Source organism: Ursus arctos, unplaced genomic scaffold, assembly GCF_023065955.2.
Source record: "Ursus arctos isolate Adak ecotype North America unplaced genomic scaffold, UrsArc2.0 scaffold_34, whole genome shotgun sequence".
In the NCBI taxonomy this organism is placed as follows: domain Eukaryota; kingdom Metazoa; phylum Chordata; class Mammalia; order Carnivora; family Ursidae; genus Ursus; species Ursus arctos.
In genome coordinates this window covers 7720365-7748304 of record NW_026623030.1, presented here as the reverse complement: position 1 = coordinate 7748304, position 27940 = coordinate 7720365, and the positions used below count along the sequence as shown (strand labels likewise).

General features: G+C 48.0%; 1 protein-coding gene across 5 annotated transcripts in view; it reads right to left on the bottom strand.

Moving 5' to 3' along the window:
• The window catches only part of GRK3 (G protein-coupled receptor kinase 3), a 125094-nt gene extending 107811 nt beyond the window's left edge, over nucleotides 1-17283 (bottom strand). Inside the window, exon 1 of one of the 5 annotated variants that reach the window (XR_007190550.2) lies at nucleotides 17096-17278. Coding sequence is in view for 1 of the 5 variants with exons in the window: in XM_057305773.1 (XP_057161756.1) it covers nucleotides 17096-17208 (113 nt within the window). In the remaining 4 variants the exon portion in view is untranslated. Of the gene's footprint in view, nucleotides 1-11; nucleotides 743-17095 lie in introns of those variants that run through there. The other 4 variants (XM_057305773.1, XM_057305775.1, XM_057305776.1 and 1 more) reach the window with 4 other exon arrangements.
• Between the last annotated feature and the right edge of the window lie 10657 nt (nucleotides 17284-27940).

The following is a 27940-nucleotide window of genomic DNA, read 5'->3' as shown; positions in this document are numbered from 1 at the left end:
AATCCATTCACCTTCATTTCTGAGAATACTTTTGAATCAGCAGCAACAGGGGAGCAGTTCCGTTCCACAGCTAAGCATCGGAGGAGGGAGGGACAGAGGCCAGGAGAGTCTTGGCAGGGTTTGCAGCATCCTCCTTGTTTCCAAGAGCCATTCTCCACGTCATTATCTGATTTACAAGATTCCAAGGGCCTCTCCTTTTGCTCACCGTCCAAACTCCTTAGCATGTTACAGGGAGCATTTCCAAAGGGGCCCCAACCCACCTCCCCAACTGCATCTCTGTCTTTCTCACAGAGCAGCCATGCTTGATTTTTTCACCGCTCAATGACTCTGTAAATGCTATTCCTCCTAATGCGTCCTTTCACATGCAAACCCCCCACTTATCCCCCGGGATTCTCAGGGTCACTGACACTGCGATGCCTTCCCCAGCTCTTGCAGAGGTAAGTCACTTGGGTACCACTGGCCCCAGGGTACTGTAAATATCTGTGTATCTCCACCCTCTTGGGGAGGAAAAGGCAATGCATTCGTCTGCTCGTGTCATCATTCATTCATTCAGAATATGTCCGGCATCCTTCCTGTGAGACAGCCGGCCACTGTGGGTGACACCACGGATACACACAATGAATCCTCCCGCGTCTCTGCCCCGAAGGAGCCTGTGTCTACAGGGGTGACAGAGGAGTAAACAGGAAGCCCCAATCTGACGGGGCAAGTAAGTTCAACAGGGGCTGCAGAGCCCAGTCAACTGAACCACAGAACCTGAGGGAACACTGGCAAAGACGAGATAAGAGAGAGAGCACGGGACCACTCGAGAAGGATCTGGTAAGTCATGCCAGCCTGTACCAAATAATTGAACCGAATGGACAGAGGACAGAGGCAATTAAAACACATGCGCGTGCGCGCGCACACACACACACACACACACACACAAATGCCAGATCACAAACAGCTTCCACTTTTAGACTCATTTATTTTTCTAACTCTGTGAAAAAGCATACCCCCATTACCACCCATGAGATTAATGTCAGCTTTTCATGGCTTTTTTAAAGCAAACACTTCCTTCCCAAGGACTGACAGATGCCATTCTGTTTCTACCACGGGTAAAAATGCTGACTCACTGGACACGCGTCGCTGTACTTCCTCGTCCCCCGAACACCCACCCCGACCTACTGTCCCCCACTCTTCCCTGAGACAATGTGAGCCAGTCTGGGACCTCAGTGCACGAGCACTGTCTGGTCTGGGCACACGGAGTCACAAACTAAAATATGCTCCACGGAAGATTGGCCAATGTCATTTTCCTTCAACTGGTCTTTCAAGGTGGTATATGATACCTACCGTCCTACGAGAACTCAGCGGGATCACATCCTCATGGCCACTGATCTTCTCCTTTAGAGTTTCCAGGTTTGGGGGCTGCTTACAAGAACCCTTCACCATACTCCAGAGTAAGAAAAAAATATATTCCCTCATATTTTTAATATTTTTATGATTCTCTCACTGAACACTGTGGCATTTATTGTTTTGTACAATGTGGAGGGATTAGAACTTTGATCACACACCATTCTTTCCCCAGCAGACTCTAAATGCCACGTTCATTCATAAACCAAATTCACACCTGTATGTGTGCGTGTATACATATGTATACACCCACATGCACGTGTGCACGCGTGCACACACCCCCACACACACGCACGCGCGGCTCCGCACGTGTGGGCCGGGGATGTGTGTCTGTGCCTCTGCACCAGAACCACAGTTGTAACTGCTACAGAAATATTTGCTTTTTGCAGAGAAAGACAATTACCATATGGTTTCACGCATTTATGGAACATAAGGAATAGCAGGGAGATGGGTAGGAGAAGGAAGGGAAGAATGAAGGGGGGGTAAACACAAGGGGGAACGAAGCACGAGAGACTATGGACTCTGGGAAACAAACTGAGGGCTTCAGAGGGGAGGGGGGTGGGGGAATGGGCTGGGCCAGTGGTGGGTATTAAGGAGGGCACGTATTGCATGGAGCACTGGGTGTCATACGCAAACAATGAATCATGGGACACTGCATCAAAAACTAAGGATGTACTGTATGGTGACTAACGTTATCATAATAAAAAATAAAAATAAAAAATTTGCTTTTTGACAGAGCAGAGTCCCCGTTGTTGAATTTTTTCAAAACGGGATTGGTTATCTTTGCCCATACTTCTCTTCTAGAGGAAGGGGAGTCGGCTTTCCAGTTCCTTGAAACTCCTGTTTGGATTTCGACTGGGGTTGCCTTGGATTTAGAGATTCTCTTTGAAGAGAACTGACATCTTCCAAACTGTGTCTTCCTTCCTATCTGGAAATACCTTGTAGCTCCGTTTATCCAGGTTACCTTGGTCTTAAGAAAGGTTTCTTTTCCTCCATCCTGGGTCTTGTCGGTAATTACGGTAGTTAGTGAGCTCTGGTTTAGAGCAACACATTGGAACACACTTATTTTAAAATAATTATTTTGAAATGTTTTGACAAATTAATACTCAAATAACTTAGAAACAGAAAGCTGTTAAAGTCATTTCAGTAAGACAGACCTCGCGTCGCATAGTTTCATTAGGTGCGGGAAGGATGCTTATAGCGTAGATTGTCGTAAATAGCAAGGGTTATTATTTTTTTCCTGCTAAATTTAAACATTGGAGCCAGGATTTAAATGGCAGTCATGAAGCTCAGGGAATTCTTCACTCAGGGCAGCGGGGGGGGAGGGGTAAATGGGTATCGCTTTCTAAAGTTGCGTTTCTTACTACGCTTTCTCTCTTAGAAATCCTTCTTGTGTGTGTGTGTTTTTTCCTCTTCATCGTTCGTCAGGTCAACAGGTTGTAAATCTGTCCACACCACTTGGATTAGTCAGGACTCTGGCTGCAAGTGAACTGACTAAAACCCTACCCACATCTTTGCGATCGGTGTCATGGAGTCTCTCTTTGAGTCACCTACTGCGGTTTCCAAAAAGCACACCGTCCTCCCTGCGCCCAGCCGCCCCCGGGGCCGAAGTTGTTGGTGATGCAGTCCATCTTGCATCTGTGTGAACACTTCCACAGGAGTATATCTCCTAAGTCCCCGGTGCTCTCGCCCAAGACATGGGGTCAACCGAGGTTTCCAGCAGCCCTGCAAGCATGGAGTTGTGATGCTCGGGCCTAGCCGGCTCCTCTGTTGTTTTTAAACATTATTCGAAAAATGTTCAAAAGGGCAAAAGAGTATAGTGTAGCAAGCCCCCGTAACTGGCCTTCAATGCGTCCTGAACCGTGGTCGAGGTTTTCAGTCTTCTGCTTTTATCCTCACCCTGACTTCTCTTTCAGTTTTCTTTTTTAAAGATTTTATATATTTATTTTGACAGAGAGAGAGAGCAGGAGAGGGGTAGGAGGAGGGACAGAGGGAGAAGCAGACTCCCCACTGAGCAGGGAGCCCGATGCGGGACTCCATCCCAGGACCCCGGGATCATGACCTGAGCCGAAGGCAGATGCTTAACCAACTGAGCCACCCGGGAGTCCCTTCCCTCAGTTTTTAAAGTACTTTAAAGCTTGAAATCTCCTACTGCATGTCATTCTACACTTGCTGCCTCAGTTTGCATTTTTAAAAAATCAGGGACACTTTCCTCACATAAGCACAATCTATTTGCGTGCGGAGTCTATTATTCCCCGGGCCGCCCCCTCCAGAAATAATAACTCCTGAAGATCTACTACCCAGTTCCCATTCAAATGTCCATGATTCTCTCAGAGGTGTCTTTTGAGCCAGGATCTAATCTAATCTGATCAAGAACACACATGCACTGGACGGTTCTGTCTCTCTCTCCAATCTGATGTAATCCAGAGCATCGCCCTCTCTCCACCACCCGCTTGTTATCATCACACCAGTGACTTACTGAGGACTCCAAGACAGCGGTCTGGAGGAGGGCCCCCGTTCTGGATTTATCTGTTTGCTTCCTCCTAAGGCTGATCTGTTCCTCTAAAGCTCCATACTTCCTATAAACTCAAAGTTTACCTCTAAAAGCTGGACTATATCCGAGTCCAATGTTTAGGGGGGAATGGCCTTGGGACTTGATTTTGGTACTCAGTGGTCTTGGTACTACATAGGTATTTTTCCTTAGTGATATGAAAACTACTTAGAAAATGGAGCTGGTGATAGTCTGAGTTCTCCTCTTCAAACTCCCCGTGACATTTCATTTAGTGGGTTCAAACTCTGATGGCCTTTGCCCACATCGGCACTTTCATTACGAGCTGCAAGATGGTGGCTCTTCTAACTCCATCACTCCCGCCACACGCGTCTGCTGCGCATCCTCTGTAGGGAAGAACTACGTCCCATCAGGGAGGACTTCCTGACCACCCTCAGGTGGAGCTCTTGCAGGAAAAACAAGAAAAGTGCTAAATTCTCTACCTTCTGGATTGTCACTTCCCAGGGACGCACTCGGTACCGTACTGTGACTGCCAGTGGGGACCGATAAGGTGTATCTTGGATGTATTAGCTTCCTCCTGATGCCCGGACAAAGTGCCTCAAACCCGGGGGCTTCAAACGGCAGAAGTGCATCATCCCCCAGATCTGCGGGTCAGAAGTCGGGCTGGGGCTCGCTTGGCTAAGAGCGAAGGGCCAGCAGAGCTCTGTCCCTAGTGGAGGCTCTAGGAGGGCATCTCTCTCCTTTTCTTTGTGGGCTTCCAGAAGCCGCCCAGTCCTTGGTCCATGACCCCATTCTCCCGTCAAAGCCAGCAGATGGTGGGAATTCCTTCTCACGTGCCACCTCACTCTGACTCTGACTCGCCTCTGTTCCTTGCAGTGGTTCTGGGCACAGCCACATAACTCGGGGTACTCGTCTCTTATCTTGAATTCAAGTCTGCACACCGGCTGCCCGAATGACATCTGCATCCTTAATACTTTCTTGCCCTGTAACATTCACATCCTCACAGGTTCTGGGGACTAGGTCGTGGGCTTTGGGGGGGGGGGGGTGCTATTATTCTGCCCACTACAAGGGTTTGAATATATTCACAGTATTTCCATCAACTGCAGCCATATTCTTTTGATAGTCACAGTGTCCCACCTGTGGCCAGTGGGGACCCCTATCTTCTTGCCCCTGCGCTTGTTAGATCTGGCGTCCACCCCAACTCTTGGATAGCTCCTTTTCCTGATACAACAGGTAACAGAAATTCCAGGGTCTTCTCGCCCAGGCCCTGCCCACACCCAGAGGCAGGTGTGCCTGGGAAGGGTACCCACAGCGAGGGGACAGCAGTTGTCTCTCAGGCCTTTCCATGGCTAGAGCTGAGACATACATATATGCGATAAGACACCCCCTAAAAAAATATCATGAATTTAAAAATTTTAAAATTTAAGCAGGGTTTTTGCTTAGCTCTTGTCTTATACTCCTGTATCTCTTCATTTACATTTAAAATCTTGGTTCTTATTACCCGGCTGTATTTATATAGTCTCTATGAAAGGATTTTAAACTAACTATAACATTAACACTTCTGAACGCAGCCCTATTTATCCTTAAAACATACAGGACCATCCTGGCATCATCTCGCAAACCTGAAAATGCCCCTCTCTTACTTCTAGGGGTCAATTCTACAGGCCCAAACATACGCAGGTCAGAACATTCACTGCCCCGGCGCTTACGATTACGAACACGGGGTTAGGTAAACAGTGGTTTTATGATGCATCACGCAGCAATTCAAAAGACTGCGGAGCCTCTCCATGTTACCGAGGACAAGCTGAACGGGTCTCGGCAGGTACAGAGGGCAAGCTGTAAAGGGACTCACTGCTGAGTTCCCAACAAACACGACCCCATCCCAGGATGAGGTCAACAAGCTCCCTGTGTGAAGGTTAAATGTGCAGCCTGTTTCATTAATTTCCTATCACCATTTAGAATGTCCTGCTAACAAGGTTAACGTGAAAAATTCTTCACGTATCTAGAGTAAACAGACACGTAGGCCAAGGCCAAGGCTATGCATGTACCTGCTGACAGGCAAAGAGAGAGAATTTCCTTTCTATTTTTTAAGATAAGGGTAACTGTGAAATTACAAAAAGATGTCTGGGGTCAGAAAACATTAAGAAGCTTTGACATGCAGCTTTTCTCAATTTATAACATGGCCATCATTAATGATAACCAACTCTATTACTGAACATGAACTTTATGACATCTTTTAAGGAATTATTCATATATTTATTATTAAATCAACATCTCCAATGAAATTATAAGTGAGCTATTGGACTACCTTATCAGATCCCTATCATTGATAACCCTTACTGGGTGAAGACAATTTATTTTCAAAGATTTTATTTATTTATTTGTCAGAGAGAGAGAGAGAGAGAGAGAGAAAGCATGAGCAGGGGGAGCAGCAGGCAGAGGGAGAAGCATGCTCCCCGCTGAGCAGGGAGCCCGATGTGGGGACTCGATCCCGGAACCCCGGGATCATGACCTGAGCCGAAGGCAGACGCTCAATCAACTAAGCCGCCCAGGCATCCCGACAATTCATTTTCCAAACTGTGTTGGTAATATCTGAAATTGACACTGTTCTAAGAACTTTCTTTTCTTAGATGATTCATATGGCAAAAGATAGTCTGTAGGTGTCTATTAAAATGCAGAGTTTTGAGCCCTTTGCTATCAATGTGATCTTGGGCAATTAGTTTCTCTCTGAACCTGAATTTCCTCCTTCTAAAGGTGATGATGAGTACCGCAGAGCCATTTCCAAGAATCTGAAAATGAGGAAGAAAGCCTGCCCTCTGAGAGTAAAGATTTTAAATCAATACGTAACACAAAAGGGCAGAGAAATGCCAAAGTTTCCTGGGCTGGCTGGCCCTGGCTGTGGTTTCGGTAACTGTATTATCAGATCCGGAGGAGGTCTGCCCCCCAGTGAGAACGGGAAGGACAGGTCATCGCAGAAGCCTTCACTGCCAGGGAATTCAAAGACTTCACAGCCAGAGTAAAGCCACCCCAAGGAGAAGTGACTAGGTCCCAGCTACTGAAACTGATGAGCCTCAGGCTAGACCCTTCCCACCCCTCGGGCCATGAGCCCCTGCGGGCCGCACTACACTTCCCCGAGGGAAACCCCCAGGAGAGAACGCTCTGGCCACACCGCCTTCGGGCATCTGGGTTCCTGGGAGATTAGTGTTGAGCGTCAAGTATTAAACGTATATTCTAGTTAGTTTGGCTTTTCGGATAGACCCACTAGGTGAATTAGTGCATTCTGGGGAGTGGGAACCTTTAGCTTCATCAGATTCTCAAAGGGGTCTTAAACTATGTAATGAGAACCACCACTGGGCAAGAGGAAGATATGGGTTAGCCAGGCAGACCTGGCTGACTGACATGCATTTTAACTATAAGAGACGGACGTGCTCAATGCAGTGATAAAATCTAGTTTCTGGGTCTGAATGGCTGAGGGCTGTCCCAGAGACCACAGGAAAGACACTAGTGTCTAAGGAGACAGCTAATTTCCCCCCAAATAGACAAAACATACCTTTCAGTACGGTCTGGAGCGTTTTTTTTTTTTTTCTTTTTTAAATTTCTCCCTACTATAGAGGATAACTGTTAAAAACTAAAAACAGTATTTACATGCAAAACCATAAAGCACTGCACACAAGTATTAGTGAGGGGTTTTTTACTCTCAATTCAAATCTATCAAATAAATATGAAATAAATGATCAGCTGTTGCTGATATACACACACAGATCTAAATGTTAAGCCCGACAAGTGGACTGCCATCGAGATCATTTCAGTACTGACCCCAGTCATGCCCCAGTTCTGGAGAGAGCTTCCGAAGAGGAGACGGTTGGAATCACTGAGGCACTTCCAAAGAGTCTTGCTTTTTCTGTCTGTTCCGCCACCACAGACCCTAGCCCTAGATCCCTAGGTGGTCATGAGATAACCAGTACGAAATGGCCAGGAAAAAATAAGCTCTTCTTATTTCATAACCTGATCTTTTTTTTTTTTTTTTTTAATAATTTGAACACCCATTCCCCATTAAGAAGGGCGCTTTAGTTAAAAGACAGAGACACAGAGACACTGGCTGGTTTTCCTTATGGAATAAAAAACCAAGCAAATGACTGAACCCTAAAAAATCCCTGACCACAAACACTGTCACACTTCTTTGGGGGGAGAGGGGGACATCATGATCCTAAGTGCCACCCCTCTCACGCAAGACTTAGAAACTGCTCATGTGCAGAAAACACCTTCCCTTCTACGCCAGTCCTAGTTGCGACATTTTGCGTAAATAATCAGGAGAAGGAAGCAGGGCCTAAATGGAGCACAGAAGACAGCACGAAAGCTTTACACTCTATTCTATACATAATGTTGTGACGACAAAAGCCAGCACATAACCAGGGTGTCATTTTAAGAAAAGAAACAGTACACACAGTTAAGGAAAGAATGACCGATGAGAGGTAAATATTAAAATCCCTTGACCTTGCCTGTCAGGGTTAGTTCTGTTTCTACATGGAGTCTAGGTACCTCGCTTACCACCACCTCCAACCAAATAGCAAGAGTCTCGTGTTTTTAAAAGAAGATACATCTGAAATGTCATCTCAGCTTTAGACATTCACAATGCAAAAGGAAAGCCTGCGGTACTCGACAGCTGTGTAAATGCCTTCCCATGTAACTTTGAGTTCATTTTTAACTTAAGCCCTTATCAAACGCAATGCAGATACGGAACATTTAGAGTAACCTGAAAATATCACCAGAGGGATCTTTCTAGAAAAATGACAAAGAACAATGGACTGACTTCATGACACAAAGCACAAATACCGAGAGCGTGTTCTCCAATCAAGTTTCACTGCTGAGCACGAAGATGCTTGCTGCCTTCCCCAGCAAACTCCTAGCGGAGTTGTAGGTGTAAGCTTTTGAATATATGAAACATAAGCCCTAAAATCCTCAGAAAAAGACTTTTGCAGCATAATTAAAGCTCATTCTCTTCCGAAAATATTTTAGCCTATACTTATCTAAGAAGTATACAGGGCCTGGAACTTACTTAGCACAGGGCAAGTGGCAGTCACTGTCGAAAGACACGTGCAACCCATCCTAGCTTCCAAATTCGGACTTAATGGAAATGTTAATCCCCTAATCAAACCATGTAATGAATTTTAAATCACTGGAGGAACCAAAAGTGTTCTCTCCATTATGGAACTTTAGAGGGACTCAAACATACACTTGAACTAAGATTTTTTCACTCGTTTTGCCATCACTAAATTAAGTACAGTGACTTTACAGGTATCTTTTTAGTCTTTATAAATTTTAATATTCCTATTTAGCTAGGTAATGTTCAGACTGGTAAGCACAGATTACACCGAGCACATGCAGACTTCAGCTGGATTTGGGGAGTGACTAAAGGAATAGGGGGGACAGCTTTCCAAGAAAGCCACTGTGGGATAGGGGAGCTGCCTTCAGGTACTGGGAAACCTGTCACGTTTTACGAGGATTAAACTTGTTTTGCATAACCACAAAAGGTCAGCAAAAGATCAGCGCACAGAATGAACTGAAGGGAGCTTTCCACAACCGTAGAGCTTCCAAAGATGTTCCTCAAAGATGACCCTGCCTGGCCGTCAGACAGGGACGTCACCCATCCAATGCATGACTAAACTGGATGCCCTCCAAGATCTTTTCAAACACGAGCTACTACAATGCTATGTTATTAACATGCAATCTGTTACTGTCTGAGGAATACTGAAATGAATTACCTTATGCTCAATACACTGAAGCCAGCTGCTTTTCGGCTATGATTTTTGGTTCATTTTACTGAAGAGAAGACCTCCAAAGGATGAGTTAACTCTCCTAATTGCTTAGTAGCGTGCTTGTTAACTCTATGTACTAAGGCCAGCGTAGCCCAGAGCCTGATGGATAGATGATGGATTAATGGAAAAATGGATGGATGGAGAGGGGGAATGGGGGGGGGGAGGAAGGAAGGAAGGAAGGAAGGAAGGAAGGAAGGAAGGAAGGAAGGTCGGTCGGATGGAATGAAGGAAGGAAGAATGGATGGAAGGATGGATGGAAGGAAGGACAGATGGAAGGATGGAAGATGGATGGAAGGATGGGTGGGTGGCTGGATGGAATGAAGGAAGGAAGAATGGATGGAAGGATGGATGGGTGAGTGGATGGAAGGAAGGAAGGAAGGAAGGAAGGAAGGAAGGAAGGAAGGAAGGAAGGAAGGAAGGAAAAAGAGGGATGGCAGAGGGGGAAAAAGAGGGAGAAGGGAGAAAAGAAAGAAAAAGAACCGAGTGAGGCATCATGCGTACAAGGTTCTAGACACACATGCCACCACAAAGGAAGAAAGCTGAGAAGAAATCTGGGAAGTTCACTTACTTATGTGTCTAAGGGTCAACGTTTGCTCTTTGCTGCCTGGGCCAACAAACCAATTTTTCAGAAGTCCTGTCTCCCAAGCCTGCTTCCTCAGAGCACATGACACAGGGGGCTCCACGCAATGCTGCTTTGTATCTGCTACTATCTTATACTTTCTTAAGGTGTCACGTTTTGTGCTACATATAATCCCTCCCTACAGCAACCACCCACAGTGTAAATAAAAGAAAAATCACCCTTTAATATTTCATCCAATCTTTTCCTGAGTTATCGGTGTTTGAAATTAATGTTTTCTCTTGTTTACAAATATACTACAGGGACAGAAAATGCTCGCAAGAGACAGATTGGGGGGGAAGGGCATTTTGTGATCAGAAATGAATAGATACATATTGTACAGACAGTGAAAACTAAGTATAGTGTATTGAAGTGACTTACCAAGGGCCCATGGCAAGTTGCCAGTGGAATCGGGCCCACAGCTCCTGGTTCCTGATCTAGAACTGTAGAGAGGACTCAGGGATGAAACAGGTGACCTTCGAGTTCACCAAGGATGAAGCTCTGGCCTAGGTACTTTCATATATACTCACCTCTTCCTACTCCTGAGACCCTGGAAGAAGAAAATGGCCGCAAACAAGAGCACAGGCCAAGGCTGGGTGGAGGCTGGCTGTCGCAAAACAGCAATCACAGAGTAAATGAACTGTAAAGATGTTTCCACTGTCCTCTCTATACCACCCTATATGGAAAGTGCTATAATCTGCAGATGCCCCACACTGAAGCACAGGGGACCCAGGAGAAGACTTCCAAAATTAGAAGAAACATTTACAGCATACGGGAAGCCAAGGTATTACTTCTCCCCCCGCATTTTATCTTAGACCCACAGAGCAGTCAGGAAAGGCCCAGGGGTTGTAAGCGCTGATCAATGACAAAAATAGAGAAGAATAAAGACGTGAGAAACAGTAGGACCAGAAGCAGGTCTGGGGACATCCAACCTGGTTAGCATGGAAGTTTCTAAACACACAAATGATTTCACGACAATGGGCTGAAAGTCGCCCGGCTCATGGTGTCCGTTCTCCCACTGACAATGTCCAAAGAAGGTTAAAGACAGACGAGACCACCCTGCACGCACAACCCGTTTTCATCAAACTTTTCAGCCTTCCTCAAACACTCGGTGTATTAACAAAGGAGGATTGTTCTTTTTTTTTTTTTTTAAGATTTTTATTTATTTATTCGACAGAGATAGAGACAGCCAGCGAGAGAGGGAACACAAGCAGGGGGAGTGGGAGAGGAAGAAGCAGGCTCATAGCAGAGGAGCCTGATGTGGGGCTCGATCCCAGAACGCTGGGATCACCGCCCTGAGCCGAAGGCAGACACTTAACCGCTGTGCCACCCAGGCGCCCCAGGAGGATTGTTCTGAATGAGAAAGTGATTTTTTTTTTATTGCAGATAAAGCCAAAAATATTGTTTTGCCCCTTTACCCTTTTCCCCAAAATGGAAATATCTCGGCAGGGGGTCAAAGGGGGAGACAGGGGCCCGCTCTGCTCTTTTTTCCAAATAATAACTCAGGTAGAAATCCTGTTTGGGGAGGGAGGGGCGGGGCGGGGGTGCTGAGGCCGCCTCTTCTACAAATTTCTCAGCGGCAAGGTTGCACTTCTTGCATTGAACGGAACAGGCATTTAACCCTCGAGCTCCTCATGGGAAATAAGGAAGAAACTGTTTATTCACTTAGTCATAATTACCGCTCTCCCAGGTTCCAGAGGAATAGCTGTTCTCCGTCGGTCTCTGAGGACGGTCCCGACTTTTCAACCGCTGCACCAGCAGCTGCTATCGGCTGAATGGAGAGATCTTACGGCCCGTAAGATATATTGTCCCCAAACAAAAAAGTATCACTGTGTCGTCTGTTCCATGCGAAAGAAGAGGTGAGGGTGCTCCTTATTCCTGCTGGCTCAATGGCACAGAAAGGAGGAAAGAACCCGGATTCTGGGAAATCAGGGCTTGACTACGCCTCGGCTGCTTTTCGGCTGTCCCCTGAGCAGGGTGCTTAACCGTGCTGATGAGGCCCATGGTACTCACCAGGCGGCACTCTCTCGTGGGGAACAATTGCCCTCTTTATGCCAAGTGGCCGGGGAGAGGGTATGCTCTCAATAAATGGAAGTTGTTCTATTCCTAGTTCATGGAAGTAAAACGTCTCCTTCCCTTATCAGGGCTACAGAGACCCCAGGCATCCTGCTCTAGACGACTTGGCTGTTTCCCACTCTGCTTTGCCACCCGCTGTCAGATAAAGACCTACACTTCCCTGCTTCAAGCTTCGACTCCCTATCCAACAGTTTCAGTCTTGTCCAAACAGATGTCTGGCAAAGCCAAATTCAGCATGCTGAAAAGCACTTTTAAGACACTGCCTCTAAGAACACGTTGCGTAGACAAACCGGGGCTGCCTGAACCTCAAAGAGATCTACTGGGCTCTCGACTCAAAACATTTCACAATGTTTTGGGCAGCCAGTTCTAGGTCCAAAATTGATTGCACTGGAACATCTATTTCTAAGAATTGACAACTACGCACAGTGCTTGAACCTTCAAGTCACTGGCACAAATTGACTCTGAACCAAGAAATAATAACCAAAAGGTCAGAACAAATTACGTTCTGAATGTGTACCTTAGTGGAAAAGAGGCAAGAACACCGCCACCGTTTTATACATAGAAATACTCCTCCCAACGACAAAGAACACTTTTTTCCCTGAAGACGGTTCATTCTTTCAACATTGACTTTTCAGTTCAAAGTTGGGGGCTGGGGGCCACACAGGCATAGAATTCCCTACAACCAAAACAGAGAGGACTCGCTCAAAGCCTCCATCCACCACTCACAGGCTGCAGTTAGGGAACTTACTGAAGAAACTCCATTCCCACAAAAGAAGAAAACTGAGCTACTTTTCAAGATCAATTCCACTTGATAGGTTTACAAGTAGGAAGATGCAATATTACCACATTACTATGTATACTGTGGCTAGATAGTCCTTCCAAAGGAATAACTAACAAATTATTGTAAAAACACTTGGCAAACATGAGCTCTATGATGATAGAATCATAAAAGCCATCCAAACGCTACTTGTCTGGGGTCAAAGAGAATCTTCAAGAAATTGCACTTCAAAGTAAACATCTTTCTTGAATCAACTGTGTATTTCCCACTAGACTACATAAGCCCCTTGAAGGACAAGGCTGTGGGCGGGTCCATCACGGTGTCCCCATGCCTGGCTAGGAGAAACAGCCCCACAACCACCTACGGAAGTCATGTAATAAAAGGTGTCACGGATGTCCTTAAGGATATTCTAAGTCCTCCAGGAAAGTGACAAAGAATCTTGCAAATGTTGTTTTCAGAACTTCCTATCATATTGTATGACTACTTTGAAAGGACAAGCTTTGCAATTAATGATTCAAAACCGTCAAGGTCCCCTAAATGGACATAGGATACAGGGGAAGGGTCAAGTTCATGTTACTCAACCTTTCTCAACTATGTGTGACTCCAAGTCAACTGAACTTCATTCCGATTGGAAAAGGTTCATCGGAGTAACGAGCCTAAAGTATAAGTGGTCTCGATGATCCACGGCTTTAAGCCGTGGACCCTCTGTAGGCCTTGGCTTATGAATTAGACTCTATCAAATAAAAGGACTTCTTCCTTCACATGGCGTTGGGTAACTGGCACGCACATCTGAACGCTCGTGTTTCTAACTGGGCCTGCACAGTGAACCCATGGGTCACGGGTTAGTATTCCCAACAGATCCCATTATCAGCTACATTAACTCAACAAATGTTTCAGTAAACTGAAGCAGCTCTGTAATCTGAACAAACAGTCAGCTATTACGGGATTTACACTCATTGGTTCGTTAATTAAATAATGTGTCAACATAACAAAATGGTTGCCTCTCGCTATCTCGGAGAAGCAAAATCTCCCCAGGGCAGAATGCTCCATCTTCTGAGATTCTCCCATAACAGGCAGGGGAAGGCAGACCCAACATTTCATTTAAATTAGCTAGAGATTATGTAGTCCTGTTGCTTTTTGCTTAAAACTGCGTGCAAAGCAACTAAAATGAGGAAGCGTCGAGAATACTCCAGTGATTTCAAATAATCGGGCTGGGAGGAAAAAAGTCACTAGTGATGGGCCAAAGGCGAGTGTTATGCTCCTCATTGAGATACTAAAAATACAAATCTAAACATCTTTTTCAAGAGCACCAAAGACTGGTGATCACATGGTTCACTCCAAAATGCAGCTGAAATAGAAATTCTTATCAGAAACCATTCAACCTCTATCCTTTACCAACAGAGGCGAATCGTGCTGGTCTTGCCAGCCACTGCGAAAATTAACTTTCTTACCATATTGAGAAATCCCCCAACCACCCACCCCCGCCCCAAAACCCAGCAGGCAGGCCACTACCTGCCATCCAGGGGTAGACAAAAATCTGCAAGATGTGTTACTTGATAATCTCAATGTAACAGAATCCTAAGAGCACCATGAGAAGCGGCTGTTACTATGTAAAAGGTCACATTACAAAACTAAAACCAAAGCCACTGAGATAAATGCAAAACAAATTAGAATCCTTGGAGGAGGTTCCAATAACCTAATTTGAGAATCTATTTTAAAAAAAAAAGCAACAGAATAATAATAACTAAGAGCTGTTTCCTAAAATTACTCTCCTCTTGATATTTCTCAATTCTAAAATGTCATGAGAAATATGCTCACCATCTTCCAGTTCTGCCTTAAAGGAAAGTGTTACCAAAGAATACCACTGAAAAACAAAGGCATTCATACAAGGAAGTGAATATCCTAAACATATAAGTATGTTCTCAAGAGGGACACTAAAAAAGCAGAAGTCACATTAAGTTCAAAACACCAAAAAAAAAAAGAAGTTCCTAATTTTAATATTATATATCGCCCCCCCAAAACTGCCGATGAGTTAAGATTTGTCGATTTTATATAGAGAGGCTCGATACATTTAGGACTCCCTGCCCTTTAGGAAGAGTAGAAAAGGCAAAAGAAAAAAGGAATTAAGCATTGAATACCACATTTATAAAAATGCAGTTTTTTAAAAATGAAATTCAGGTTTGGTTTGGGGGTTCTTCTTTTACTTAGCTTCCTGTTTGCCAGAAATTTTAAACAGCACTGATTTTCAACGAGCTTCGGATAGGCTGGACTCTGGAATCGGAGTGTTAATTTCACATCCCTCCAAAAGGTCTGTACTCCTCCCTGATTTTCCCTGCTTGACGTTCCTTATCTAAGAGCACACCCTGCAAACCCAACAAGAGGCATGGGCTAACAAAAAAGGCAAGCAAGCCAAAAATACCTAGCACGTACTCATTGACACAATTTGGCTTTTCACAACGAGTAACTGAAAGGGACTAATATTTTCTCTGTCGTAGGGCTCAGGCTCATGAATGGACTTATAAAAATTATCTGGTGATCACTTAGCATTAAATAAAGATTTTTTTTTTCTCAAATCAAGATAACAATTTAAGCAATCTTGGGTGTACAGTGCTTGAAACACTGATGCTTCCAATGGAGAACAGCTTCGGTTTAGATTCTAATATTTTACAAAATTGCACGGTTTCCAATTCACCATACAGAAGATGCCTCTTTTTTCTTTTTAAGATTTTTTATTTATTTATTTGACAGAGAGAAGAAGATGCCTCTTTTTACCACCAATTCTACCAAGAGCTACTTAGCACATTCACTGTACAACTCACGAGGGTGTTAATTAGAAAAGAAGCTAAAGGGGGAAAAAATCCAACCCTGATCCTTTGAAACTGTTAATCTGATGAGCGATCTCTTCTGGGGTGGTGCTAATGACATGAACCACTAAAGTCTTTTACTAGTCCCATCAATAATAAATCATTTGCGATATAAAATCACAACTTGGTATGGCCCTCACCAAATCCCTTGCCGATTCAGTGGGACCCTTCTTTGGTCTTTTAAACAACAAATTCTTGTCTGGAATCAACCATTCAATGTGCATTTAAAGTGAATCCCATTTCAACCTTTTAGTAAAGTACCACCAGTGGATCTGCAAGTTGAGGAAAGCCGCTGGGGTGATACACTTAGCACCAAAAAGAAAACTGTGTGGGTCACAAGCCACTCACCACTGCCTGGGGGCACAAAAGAGGAAAGGAAAGAGGATAGGAAGCAGACTAGACTGGACCTCAAAAGGAGCAAGCACTGAAAACTGCACTTTAAGTACCTGGGACAAAGGCAAGGAGCCTGCACTCCCCAACTAAGGAGACCACGGGGAGCTGAGGAGAGGACGCAGTTGGCAAAGGGGGAAGCAGGAACCAGAGAAGGAACGACCAGGATGCAGCACAGGGAAGCCACAGGCACGGGGCAGAAGGGGCCCATAAGGATGGAGCTGGAGGGGTGACAGAGATGGGGCAGAAGGGACAGGGATGGGGCTGGAATGGTAGGCATGGGGCAGGAGGGAGCCGTGGCAGAGGAGCACTGACTACGCTAGTGATGGGGCTGGACCCAGAGACGGGGATGGGACAGGAGGGAGCGACAAGGATGGAGCTAGTCCAGCCAAGTCACAGCCACATCCCGGCAGCCCGTTAGTGGGGCGCTCCTGCGCTCCGGGCGCCGCGCTGGGCACTTTGGGGCGCTCTCAGTCGGAGTCCCCCCCGGCAGCCCTCCGAGGCCCATTTCAGAGACGGGAACGGCGAGGCCGGGGAGTGGGGGGGGGGGGGGGAACGGCAGAGGCCGAGCGCCCGACCCTCCCGGACGCAGGGGGTCGCTGGCGGCCGCGGGGGCCAGCGGCCGCGGGGGGCGACGCGGGCCCGGGCGGCCGGTACCTGGGCTCGGGCAGCACGATCTTCTTGCTGGCGCGGGCGGCCGGGGTCGCCTTGCTCTTCTCCATCGCCATCAGGTAGCTGACATCGGCCAGCACGGCCTCGAGGTCCGCCATGTTGGCGAGCGGCGGCGGCGGCGGCGGCGGCGGCGGCGGCTCCTCGGGACCCGGACGGGACGCGCTCCCGCCGCCGCCGCCCGCCGCGCCCCGACGTGGGGGGGCCGCCCCGGGGCAGCCCCCCCGCGCGCTCCCGCCCGCGCGCCCCCGCGCCCCGCTCGGCGCCCCGCGCGCGCCGCAGCCCCGCGCCCGCCGGGGTCGCCGCGCACCGCCCCGCCCCCCCGGCGCGCGCCCGCCGCCCCGCGCACGCGCTGCCGCCCCCCGCCCCTCCCGCGGGGGTCGCGGGGGGAGCACGCGCCCGGCGGTAGGAGCCCCTCGGCGAGCGGGCGGAGCTCCCCTGCCTGCGCACCCCTGGTCTCCTGACCGAGTGCCCGCGGGCACCGTCCCGCCCTCCCCTCGGGGGTGGCCACGGGGGACTTCCTCTCCTCCTCCTCCTCCTTCTCCTCCTCCTCCTTCTCCTCCCCAATTCCCGCCCCCAGCTCCCGGCGCGCTCACGCCCCCTCTGCCCCGGACCCCTGCCAGCCCCGGGGTGCCCTGGATCCGACGCCCACCACCCAGGGGGCAGCGGGGAGCCCTCCGTCCCCTGGACACGCTAGTTCTCAAACCGGACAGTGTCAATCAGTATTCCTGCAGGAGGCCTGGGGTGGCTCCAGAAAAGCGCATGCCCCACCTGTCCTGCAGGGGATGCCGAAGCGGTGGTTCCGGGCCACCCTGGAACAGCACCCAGCCGGCCGGCCCCCCAAGCCTTGCTCCTGACCCCGAACAGCCCCGCCGTAAACTCAGCCCGGAGAAACCTAAAAGCTGGAGAAAGTTGTTCGTCTCATGCTAAGCGGGGCGAAGGGGGGGGTGGGGGGTGAAAGCTAGCGCGGGAGCTGCCCTTAGGGAGCCCCCTGATGGAGGGCAGGGTGGTCCCTTGCATTCAGATGAGAGGTTGGAGTTTGGATGTTAAGATGGTCGCTAAGAACGAGAGCTAAAATTCAGGCCCTTATGGTTTTACCATCGGTTCGAGGGACAATTAGGGAGCACCCACTGTGCGCACAGGCCCACCGCAAGGGTGATTTAGGGAAGTGGAAAAGCGAGAGCCCAAACACCAAGGCAGGAGGGAATTTCCAGCTTCCTGATCCTCAGTCTCGGTCTCCGTCTCCGTGTCTGGTCACCACCACCCACCCCAGCCTGAGGTTTTCATTTGCTTCTTATTTTTTCCACAGCACTACACACAAGTCCAGTTCAGAACCCATGTGGGGCACTGGCTGGAGTGGTTGTTCAGGGACACCCAGGAAGTCCTAAGATTGACCTGAACTAGGATTTAATTGATTTGTTTAAATCCCCCTGAATTCATGCCCATTGGTCAGGTTGCACCAGGAGCGGAGAATCAGTACTAAGATTTGAGTAAATGTCCTGTCAATAGCTTACAGGGTTAACAGAGTTCACCAGAAATGGTTCGGGTCACATTTTAGGCAGTAAATGTAATGTCACAGCAGAAGCAACCTCATTTGGTCATCATGAGAACTGCTGCCCTCTTTTGTTCTCTCCCTCCCTCTATTACCACATCACACCCCCCCATCTGTTTCCCAGTTATGCCTGCCATCCTAATTGGCCAGTTTTACCAGATATTTCTCAAGATTCAAAGCATGATATTGGTAAAGTTGTCCAGAAAAGGATAAAAGAGACGTAAGGAGTAGGAACATGAGTCAAAAGAGCTTGTCGGGCCGCAGAAAGCCAGCACAAGCAAGATACACTAATGAGACAAAGATTTGCACCAAAGATTGGACTTACGTTTTCTACTCACTACTTTTTTTTTTTTTTTTTTTTGCCTAAAAATGGGAACACAGAATGTCTTGTCAAAGGTCACCCCAGGAGGAGGTGGTAAGTTCCCAAAAAAGTGTAACACATTTCTGTGACTTAATTAATACCATTTCCTTCAATATGTCCTTTGATCACTCAAGCTTTCACATGATCGGATCCTGAAATAAATACATACTTCTTGCCTACTTTTCCATGGTCCTTCCGCATACCGGGATTTTTAAACTTGCCCCTGGCTTCAGTTAAGAATTTTGGTGGTGGTGTGCTTGTTTTGTTTGGGGCTGGGGGGGGGGGGGAGGTTGGTGGGGGGTGTGTGTGTGTATGTGAGTTTTCAGCATGGTGTAGGAAACTTGCAACAAGAGACGCACCGGAATTCAAATCCCTGCTGGGCTTTGACTGGCTGGGTGATTTCAGAGGCAACATTTTACCTCTGTGCTTTATTGTCCTCATTAGTATAATGGGTATGAAGCCGCGAGACTCCAGAGTTGGTAAGAAGACCAAGGAGGTGATACACATAAAAAGGCCACCTTGCCTGACATCCAGTAAGTCCCCAACAAAGGTCACTGCGCTCATTCTGTTTATTTGACTTCATTGTACCCCAACATGCGAGAGAAGATACTGAAACTAGTTACTCACAGTCACTTTGCTTGAAGCAGGAAGACCCTTTACCAAAAATAACATCCCCCTAGGGCTTTTCTTAGGAACCAAAATTGGCATAAATGATTAGCCTTTATAAACATGACCAATTACTCTTCTAGGAGAAAGAACAGGGAGTCCAAAATTGGGTCCCCTAACTGAGGCCCCTTCACCATTGAAGTCAGCTGACTGGAGCACCCAGGGGTATTTTTCCTTGGTATTAATAGTGTGCGGACCTTGGGTTCCCTGGCTCTCTCCTTGGCTTTCTCCAACCCCTCCTCTCTTTCTTTCCCTCGACTCTCTTCATGCTGAACAGCTTTTTGTGTTCACTGCAAAAAAAAACGCTCTAATGACAGTGATGAAGTTGTCATAACTGACCTGCTGGACCCTGTTGCTAAACGCCACGGCCAGCCTGTAATCATTACTACGAACAGAGAAAACAAATCACCATCCGTTCGTCCTCGGCCAATCGTGCTCCTTCCTCCTCCTCGCCCAGACGATTCAAATGGCTTTGGGCTCCCGCTGTCTGTGATAATAGATAAAACTCCCAAAGTTCCGGCGAGGTTCGCGATGTTCTCTTTCCTCTTTTCTGTGACTTTCCAGGATTCGGGAACCCTAACGGAGATGGAGGCATGGACATTTATACTCTCCGGGGTGAATTTTGATCACCCCTTCAAAGGGAAACGCTAACTAGAGAACAAACTGGTCTTTTTTGTTTTAGATTCTGGATTTTGCTGGGACTGCCTACTCACAGTGAGAATCCCCAGACAATAAAGGGGGCGGGGGGGGGGGGAGGGAGGGTGTGCACCTTGAGGGGTGTTCTGGGAAATTAATCAAGCACACGTGAAAAAAGTCAATTCTAAGACTCACATGAGATGATTTTGGGGGCCAGCCGAACACGCCTGACCTTAATTCATTAATAGCACAATATTTAGTTCAGTCACTGATGAGAGAGACGTGATTGTTGTGTAAGCAATACTGTAAGTATAGTGGCTAACTGAAGAAGCACCACGCATGATAGGCATTTGACTGGGTTCATTTCCAAACTTCTCACTCTGTAAAGTCTGTAGGAATTTCTAGCCACCGTCCCATTTCACCTGTAACCTCGATCACAGTCCTACTACCAGTCACAGGCATCACATCTGCTTTTCCCACTGTTTTATCCTCAAAGCTTTACAAACTTCAATGGCAGCTCCACACAGAGCAACCCAGTACTTTAAAAGATCGGCCGGAAAGTATGACATCAAGCTTTGGTTTGCTTGGCACTGAAACGATGTGCAATACAGAAATACCTAACTTTAAATATGTCGGTGGAAGCTTATTTCTCTGCTGGGGCTTGGGGTCAGGGTCAGGGAGTCCCTCCCTAAAGAGAAACTATTGAATGTTGTGGTTCAGCATCTGGGCTCAAGAGCCAGATAACCCGGATTAGAACCCCAGTGCCAGGACTTCTGAGCTGTGTGACCTTAGACAAGTCGCTTGATCTCTCTGTGCCTATTAATGGCATTGCTAGGAGAACAATGTCGTAACACATGGAAAGCACTTAGAACAGTGTCTGACACCTAGAAAGCACTCAAAAAATATTATTATCACTGATATCCTCATCGCTGTTGGAGTATCGCTGTATCGTGCAAGGAGTGATGGGAAGAGACAAGTCCTGGGAAGGAAAAAGCTCTCTGGTTGTGACCCCCTGGCTCTGGCATTGCTGGATACCTGGAAGCAAGCCTCTTACACCGTTTAAAATATCACTTTCCCGGTATAGGGATTGAATGAGCTGGTCCCCGAGGTCCCATCAAATTCCAAAGTTCTCTGGATTTATTTAATCCTGCAGTGAATCCCTTTGCAAGGTGAAGAGTACTGGCACCCCTCCATAACATAATATCTCACCGGTTTCGGTTTTACTGTATCAGACAATACCCAGCGGGTTAATCCTTACTGTCGTCACACCCCACAGGTGAGGCAAGCAACCCAGCAGCAGGTTTCTAGAAGCAAGTGTGACTGTATTTGTTCCGCCAGCATCTGCACGTGGCACACTGACCTTCCTCGATAAATATGTGTTGAATGAATGAATGAATAAGAGATTATAGATTGTTTGCCTCAAAAAGCCAGAGATCATCTAAAGGGAGAGGAAAATGCTATTTAAAACCTTGGGTGTCTACTAACAAAGGTGCATCCTGGTAAAGGATGAGCCCTAACCCCCCCCCCCCCAGCCCCCAGCCCTGCCCCGCCCAGGTTCCCCGCTGGGCCTTGCTGCCGCTAATAGCCTAGAAGGGCTCTCTGGCAGCTAAGAGCCTGGAGGCGCTTGGGGTATATAGAGGCGGTTCTGGAGGCTTTAGGCCTAGGAGGGGAGAGAGGTAAATCCCTTTGCCTGATAGCAAGATTTGGAAGAGGGAGTAAGGCAGAGAAAGCAATGCGATGGCCTGAGGCCAGGCACTCCTTGGGATGGGTAGCCAGGGAAAACCTCTGGGGGGGTGGAGAGGGGTGGTCCAGGGAACATTCAGGAATAGGAAGTCTGTTGTTCTGATGTCTGTGTTAAGTGTGCTTTTCTGCACAGCAATGTCATGCCTTTCCAGTGACCCTTCCAACTATACGGCTTATATTTATGGGTGCTTTGATGGTGGCTTGCAGGGATGTGGGGAGCCAGGGCCCACCCTGGGCTCAACACCAGTGGTAAAGGAACAGCTGTAAGACCAAGAGGAGAGCTCAGGAGGGGCAGGAATGCAGGGCCAGCAATGACGTTTGGAAAGTGGGCTCCCCAGAATCCTCCGACACCCAGGGCAGGTCTTGGCTTTTCCGTGGGACCGGAAAGCCCATCTTGTCTCTTTCTCAAGCAGTGAGAAGATGACCTCTGGATATGTTAAGTCACAGAAGGCCAGAACGTTGCTGCATTGCCAAGTTTCCTCTGGCCCTTAACCTGGTGGCCTTCCCTCCATGGTTCTGCCTGACCATGCGTGGGCCACTCAGCTGGGAAATTATATCAAGACCAATCCCGAAAAGGCCACCATAGTCCCTAGTCTGCTAAGAAAAATCCTATTGACCTCCCGTGTCACATCTTACAAACACAAATCGTTTGCAGCATGTCACGATGGGCCGGGAGCTGCCAGAGACCAGCGAATCTATCCCCCTCCCCCACCTCCCCACCCCCGCCCCCTGGCCTGCATCTCATTCCTATTCCAGCCCCTTCTGGGTCTTCTCTCCCTGCTGGAGGAATAGCTCCCGGACTGGACTCATCGTGTCAGAACTCATGGGTGTAGACTCCAACAGGGTGTAGACTTAGCAACAAAATCATGGTACCTGGGCCAGCCCTGGCATAACCCCGACCCAAGAGGACCCTCCCCCGCAGAAGCCACCAGAAAAATGGTCACATGCCCCTAAAGGGTGCCCTAGATCAGCGCTCCCAGACACAGAGGCGCTAAAATTGCTCCTGTGCACTTTCAGATTCAGAAGTCCGGGGCGTGGCCCGAGGGTCTGCGTTTCTCACAAGGCCCGCCCCGCCAGGCCTCCAGGAGGCGGTGGGAAGATTGGAATTGGAGGCCCCACCCCAAACCTACTGAAGAGGGCATGTGTGCGTTACAAGACAGCCCAGGGATTCCCGTGGCTCAAGTGTGAGAAGGTCACCGTGGAAGTGACCTTTAGTCCAGGCAGGGGCCACATGGGAGAAACCCAGATTAGGGAAGGGTCAGATCAGCTGAGCCCAAGTGGGCAGCCCCTAGAGAGAGGAGGAGGAAGGAGAGAGACATGTCAGAGAGGTCAGCAGGATGAGATTAGGCAGGGCCTGCGAACCACAGAGGGGAATTGAAGAGATCTTAGGGGTGGCGTGAAGCCAATGGAAGGGTTTAAAGACAGGCGTTAACCACATCAGAGAGGCTTTGGATAAGACTCTTCTGGCCAAAGATACCACGCAGGTGAACAAGAGGGACCCTAGCGTGGTGGAGGGTAGCATCTGGGAGATCTGCCTGAGGGCGGTTGCAGTGGGCGGGCCAGCACAGCACATGTAGAAATGCAGGAGATATGTGCCAAGATACAGGGCAGTCCTCCAGGCTGATTTGCAGGCCTCCAAGGCAGCAGTTAGTACGAAGGGAAAGCCCTCCTTCCCTTCTTCCTGGAATCTTCAGACAAATAGGTCTTATTCCTCATCCAGAAGATGCCCACAGCTTGCCAATTGTCCATCTTGCTTCCAACCCATCCTTCCTCCAATCCAGCTGACACTTCCTTGCCCCTGCTCAAGAACCTTCGAGAACTCCCTATTGCTTACCAAATTATCTTCAAACTCCTCTGCCCACACTTTTATGCGCTACCCTCTATTTCTGCCCAATTCGTGCCACCCTAGTTCATGCTTCCATTCATTCAGCAAATATTTTACTGAGCGCCGTCAATGTGGCATCGCTAAAAAGAAATCATTCATCTGCCGAGACAGAATCAGCCACGCTGAAATGCTCTTCCAAAGGAGGCACTTTGGTGGTGTAAAATAATAGTAGTAGGTAACAGTTATGAAGTGCTTACTGTGTGCCAACGACCACCCTGAACGCTTGGTGTGACTATGTCATTAAGTCTTCCCCCAATGCCCATGATGGAGATAGTGGGCCTCGTTTCAACATGAGAAAAACGTCAAGTCGCTGGCAAAGCAAGTACAATAATTAAATTAATAGGACTGGAATCCAGGTGGTCTGAGCCCAGAGCTGGCTCCCCTAATTCCTGTCTTCTAAATAACGTCCTTGCACTCTAAGTCATGGGGCTGCTGGGTCAAACAAAATAACACAGTACGTGTGCAAGTGTGCACGAAACTGTCAAATCCCATGCAAAATATTCTTTCCAACTCAGTTCTTGCGACTCCAAGTCCACTCCCCAAGCCTGGCTCTCACTGGTCAACCCAGTTCTAACCTGGGGGTTTTTTTCCTCCTGGTTCCTTTGCCTGGAATGCTCTCCTTTGCTCACCTTAGTGCGAATTTGTTGGTAGGTCGACTTTCCCAGAAACATCTGAATTTTAAACCATATCCTTGATCATAAAAGAGAGGGCTTTCCCTCTCATTTGCATTGCATTCAGCCGATTGTCTGTGTGCGTCTGTGCGAAGGCGTGTGCCCGTATGTCTGATGTGTTAGCCACAGCAGGTGTCTCGACCCCAAGAACCACTTCGCTGACCTCATTGGCCTGGAGCCATTTCGGGGTTGTGGCACAGTTGAGAGTACGGAGCATGGACGTAAGTTGGTGTCAATCTCAGTTTGAATCTCACTTCTGTCATTACCCGAATGATCTTAGCCTAAGCAACTTCCCCTCTGTGAATCTCAGTTTCTCCTCTGTAATTGAGGGCAATTAACTATGGCAGAAATTATTGTGAGGATTAAATGAGATGAGAAGGCACACAGGTAGGGCTCGACAGGACCCGAATGAGTGAAGTCCATATCGGTGAAGTCAGGCCCGATCACCTCTGTGCCTAGACTTGCTGATACCCACACACACTCCCAGGGCCCCCGCTGCACATAATTGTTTCCGGGAAGAGCCAAGCACGGAATTTGACAGACCACAAAAAGTTCAGGAATTCTGGCTACTCTGAAGTCTAGAATGCTCTCCTTCAGAGAATCACATTCTCCAGGCCAATGCTGAAGCATTTAAGACTTAATTGGGGATTGGAACGGCTCCAGCCCTGATGCTCTCCTTCCTGCCAATGTCACTCCCCCGCCACGCCAGCCTTCCAATCTTCATGGAGTCTGTCGGCGTCACCAAACCTGACCCCTCCAAGAGCAAATATCAGTCCCCTGGTATCCTCATCCAGCCACCACGAACCCCAAAGCTAAAGTGATCATTATTGAAAGATGAGTCTCTCCAAGGAGCCAAGTCAGGTCTCAGATTTTAAAAATTCTATGGCTCCCCATTCATTCATGTATTCGTAGATTCCTTCACTAGATCAGTTGTTTATTTAGCAAGTATTTCTTGGCACCTACTGTGTGCAAGGTACTGGGATGGAAGCCAGGTGGGAACCAGGTGGACACCTCCTACCTTCACAGAATAGCATTCTAGCAGGGGTACTTCATTGACAGTTCACTGACCACTTCATTAAGATCGCATGATGTACTGGAAGGATATGACAGCTCCTGTAACAGGGGACCTCACAAGTAGGTGTGAATCCAGGAGGGCCTCTCGGAGGTGGTGACATTTAAGCTGAGAACTGAAGGTAAGCAGAAAGAGGAGGGGAAAAGGCTTCCGAGTGGAAGATGCAGTTTGGGCAAAATCCCTGAGTGGAAGGAGCATGAATGGAGAAAGCATGGGAACGAGGTGTGAGGTGAAGCCTGAGATGGGGCAGAATTCACATCCTGCAGGACCACGAAGCCCACACGGAAGAGCTGCGTCTGTGTCCTGAGAGCAGTGGGGAGCCATGGAGAGCGTTAAGCAGGGACATGACCTGATCCGGTTGGCCTTGTGAGCGAGTGCTCTGGCAGCCCTCTGGATAATGACCTTCCCCTCCCTTTCACATAGTCCAGAAAAAGGCATGGGTGGGGGCACGGGGTGGAGGGGGAGAGGCTGAATTTTTCTGGAGGACTTTCCTTATAAACTGCTTTAAATAGGAATGAGAGGAAGCAAACACAGGCTAGCTCTGTCCATCCAGGCCTTAATTTTTCTAAACAAACAAGAATGAGGAACAGCATCGGGGCAAAGTGTTTCCACCCTTGAGGCCTTGAAAAGAAATAGATTTTCTGTTTCGCCTCCTCCTCGGAAGCGCCAGGGACCAGCGGGCGTCATGCAAATAGACACCACATGCAAATGGTAACTTTGTGGGGCTAATCAGCTAGGGGTAGGGAGGTGAGATTTGGGGTCACAGGCAGGATCTGGGTGCTGGGGCTTATTTGAGAGCATCTGACCTCTCCCCTATGCTCTTCCGTCTTTGTTACTCCATCAGTCCAGCTCCCGTCCATATGGACCCCCAGCACATATTAAGAAACTCCCACAGCTGAACCCTTGCTCAAGAAATGTTGCTACAACTAAGAGCCCCCTCGGGAGTCTTTATGACTACTCCAATCACGCTTAGAACCCAATGAATGTGCAAGAGAGAAAGTGATTTCCCAAGACTGTGGGATCGCAGTCCGGACATCATGGGATGTTTGGCTCCAGAAGCCTTCATCTGCTGGTCACGAGGAGATGCAGGACTTCGGCATCTCTGCAGGGAGTTTTCCCCCACCTGGAAATGCTGTGGCTGTTTATTACCAGCACTGAAACTGGGCGAGAGCCGTTGGCTGATCCGATAGGATATTTCGATCGCATTCTGCATCAGTTAGGGCTGGGTCGTCAGGTGACCACAAACCTCACAGCTGAAAACAACAGGCATTTAGCATCTCAAAGCTCCTGTGGGTCAGGAGTCTGCGTAGGGATTAGCAGGGTCCTCTGTTCAGGGTCTCAGAGGGCTGCAACCAAGCAAGTGTCCACTGGGGCTGCAGTCTCATCAGACCCTTGGCGGGAGAGGGATCTGCTTCCAAGTTTATGTGGGTGCTGCCAACACGAGGTTCCCGGTGGCCTGTTGGATTTAGGGCCTTGGGTTCTTGCTGACTGTTGGCTCAAGGTTGCCCTTAGCTCCGAGAAGCTACACCCAGCTCCTTGGGACTTGGACCTCCCCAATGCAGCCATTGACTCCATGGATGCATTTCAAGATGGGCATTATAATTTTATAGACTCATTTTCCTTGCATGGGGTACTAGTTAAAAGCCAACCACAGGTCCTGTCCATACACTGGGGCAGGGCACTGTACAAGGGGTGTGAACGCCAAGAGGTGGGATCACGGGAACAACCTCAAACCTGTCCATTGCAGCCTTGGAAATCTGTCCTCCATTCGAGAGCATGAAATCCTTGGTCACTGGCTCAAGCCACTTGCTACTTGTTATGGAAAAAAAGTCGATGGTTTGGCTAAAATTTACACTTTGAGTAATGGAAAAGAACTAGTTCTAGTGAAATAGGACAGGGGGGAGTCAAGAATTGACTAGACTCAGAGGTGACGCGTAATGGAATAACACAATTACACAGGCAGATGAGGTCCATAGGGTTGTGCCCCTAGACACTGATCTGGTAGGTGACAGAGTGAGAATTGGCCACGGTTGAGCATATGGACCAGGAACCAGCATATTATATGCAAAGTTTGAGTCTCAACTTTCCTACACTCTGATTGAGGGACCTTAGGCAAATGCTCTGACCTCCCAAGGCTTCTGGTTCTTTCTTCAGAAAGTGGGAACAGTTAACAGGACTTGTCATGAAGATGCGAGATAACCCATATAACATGTAATGATGCATATAACAGTGTTTTATGTTAGAACG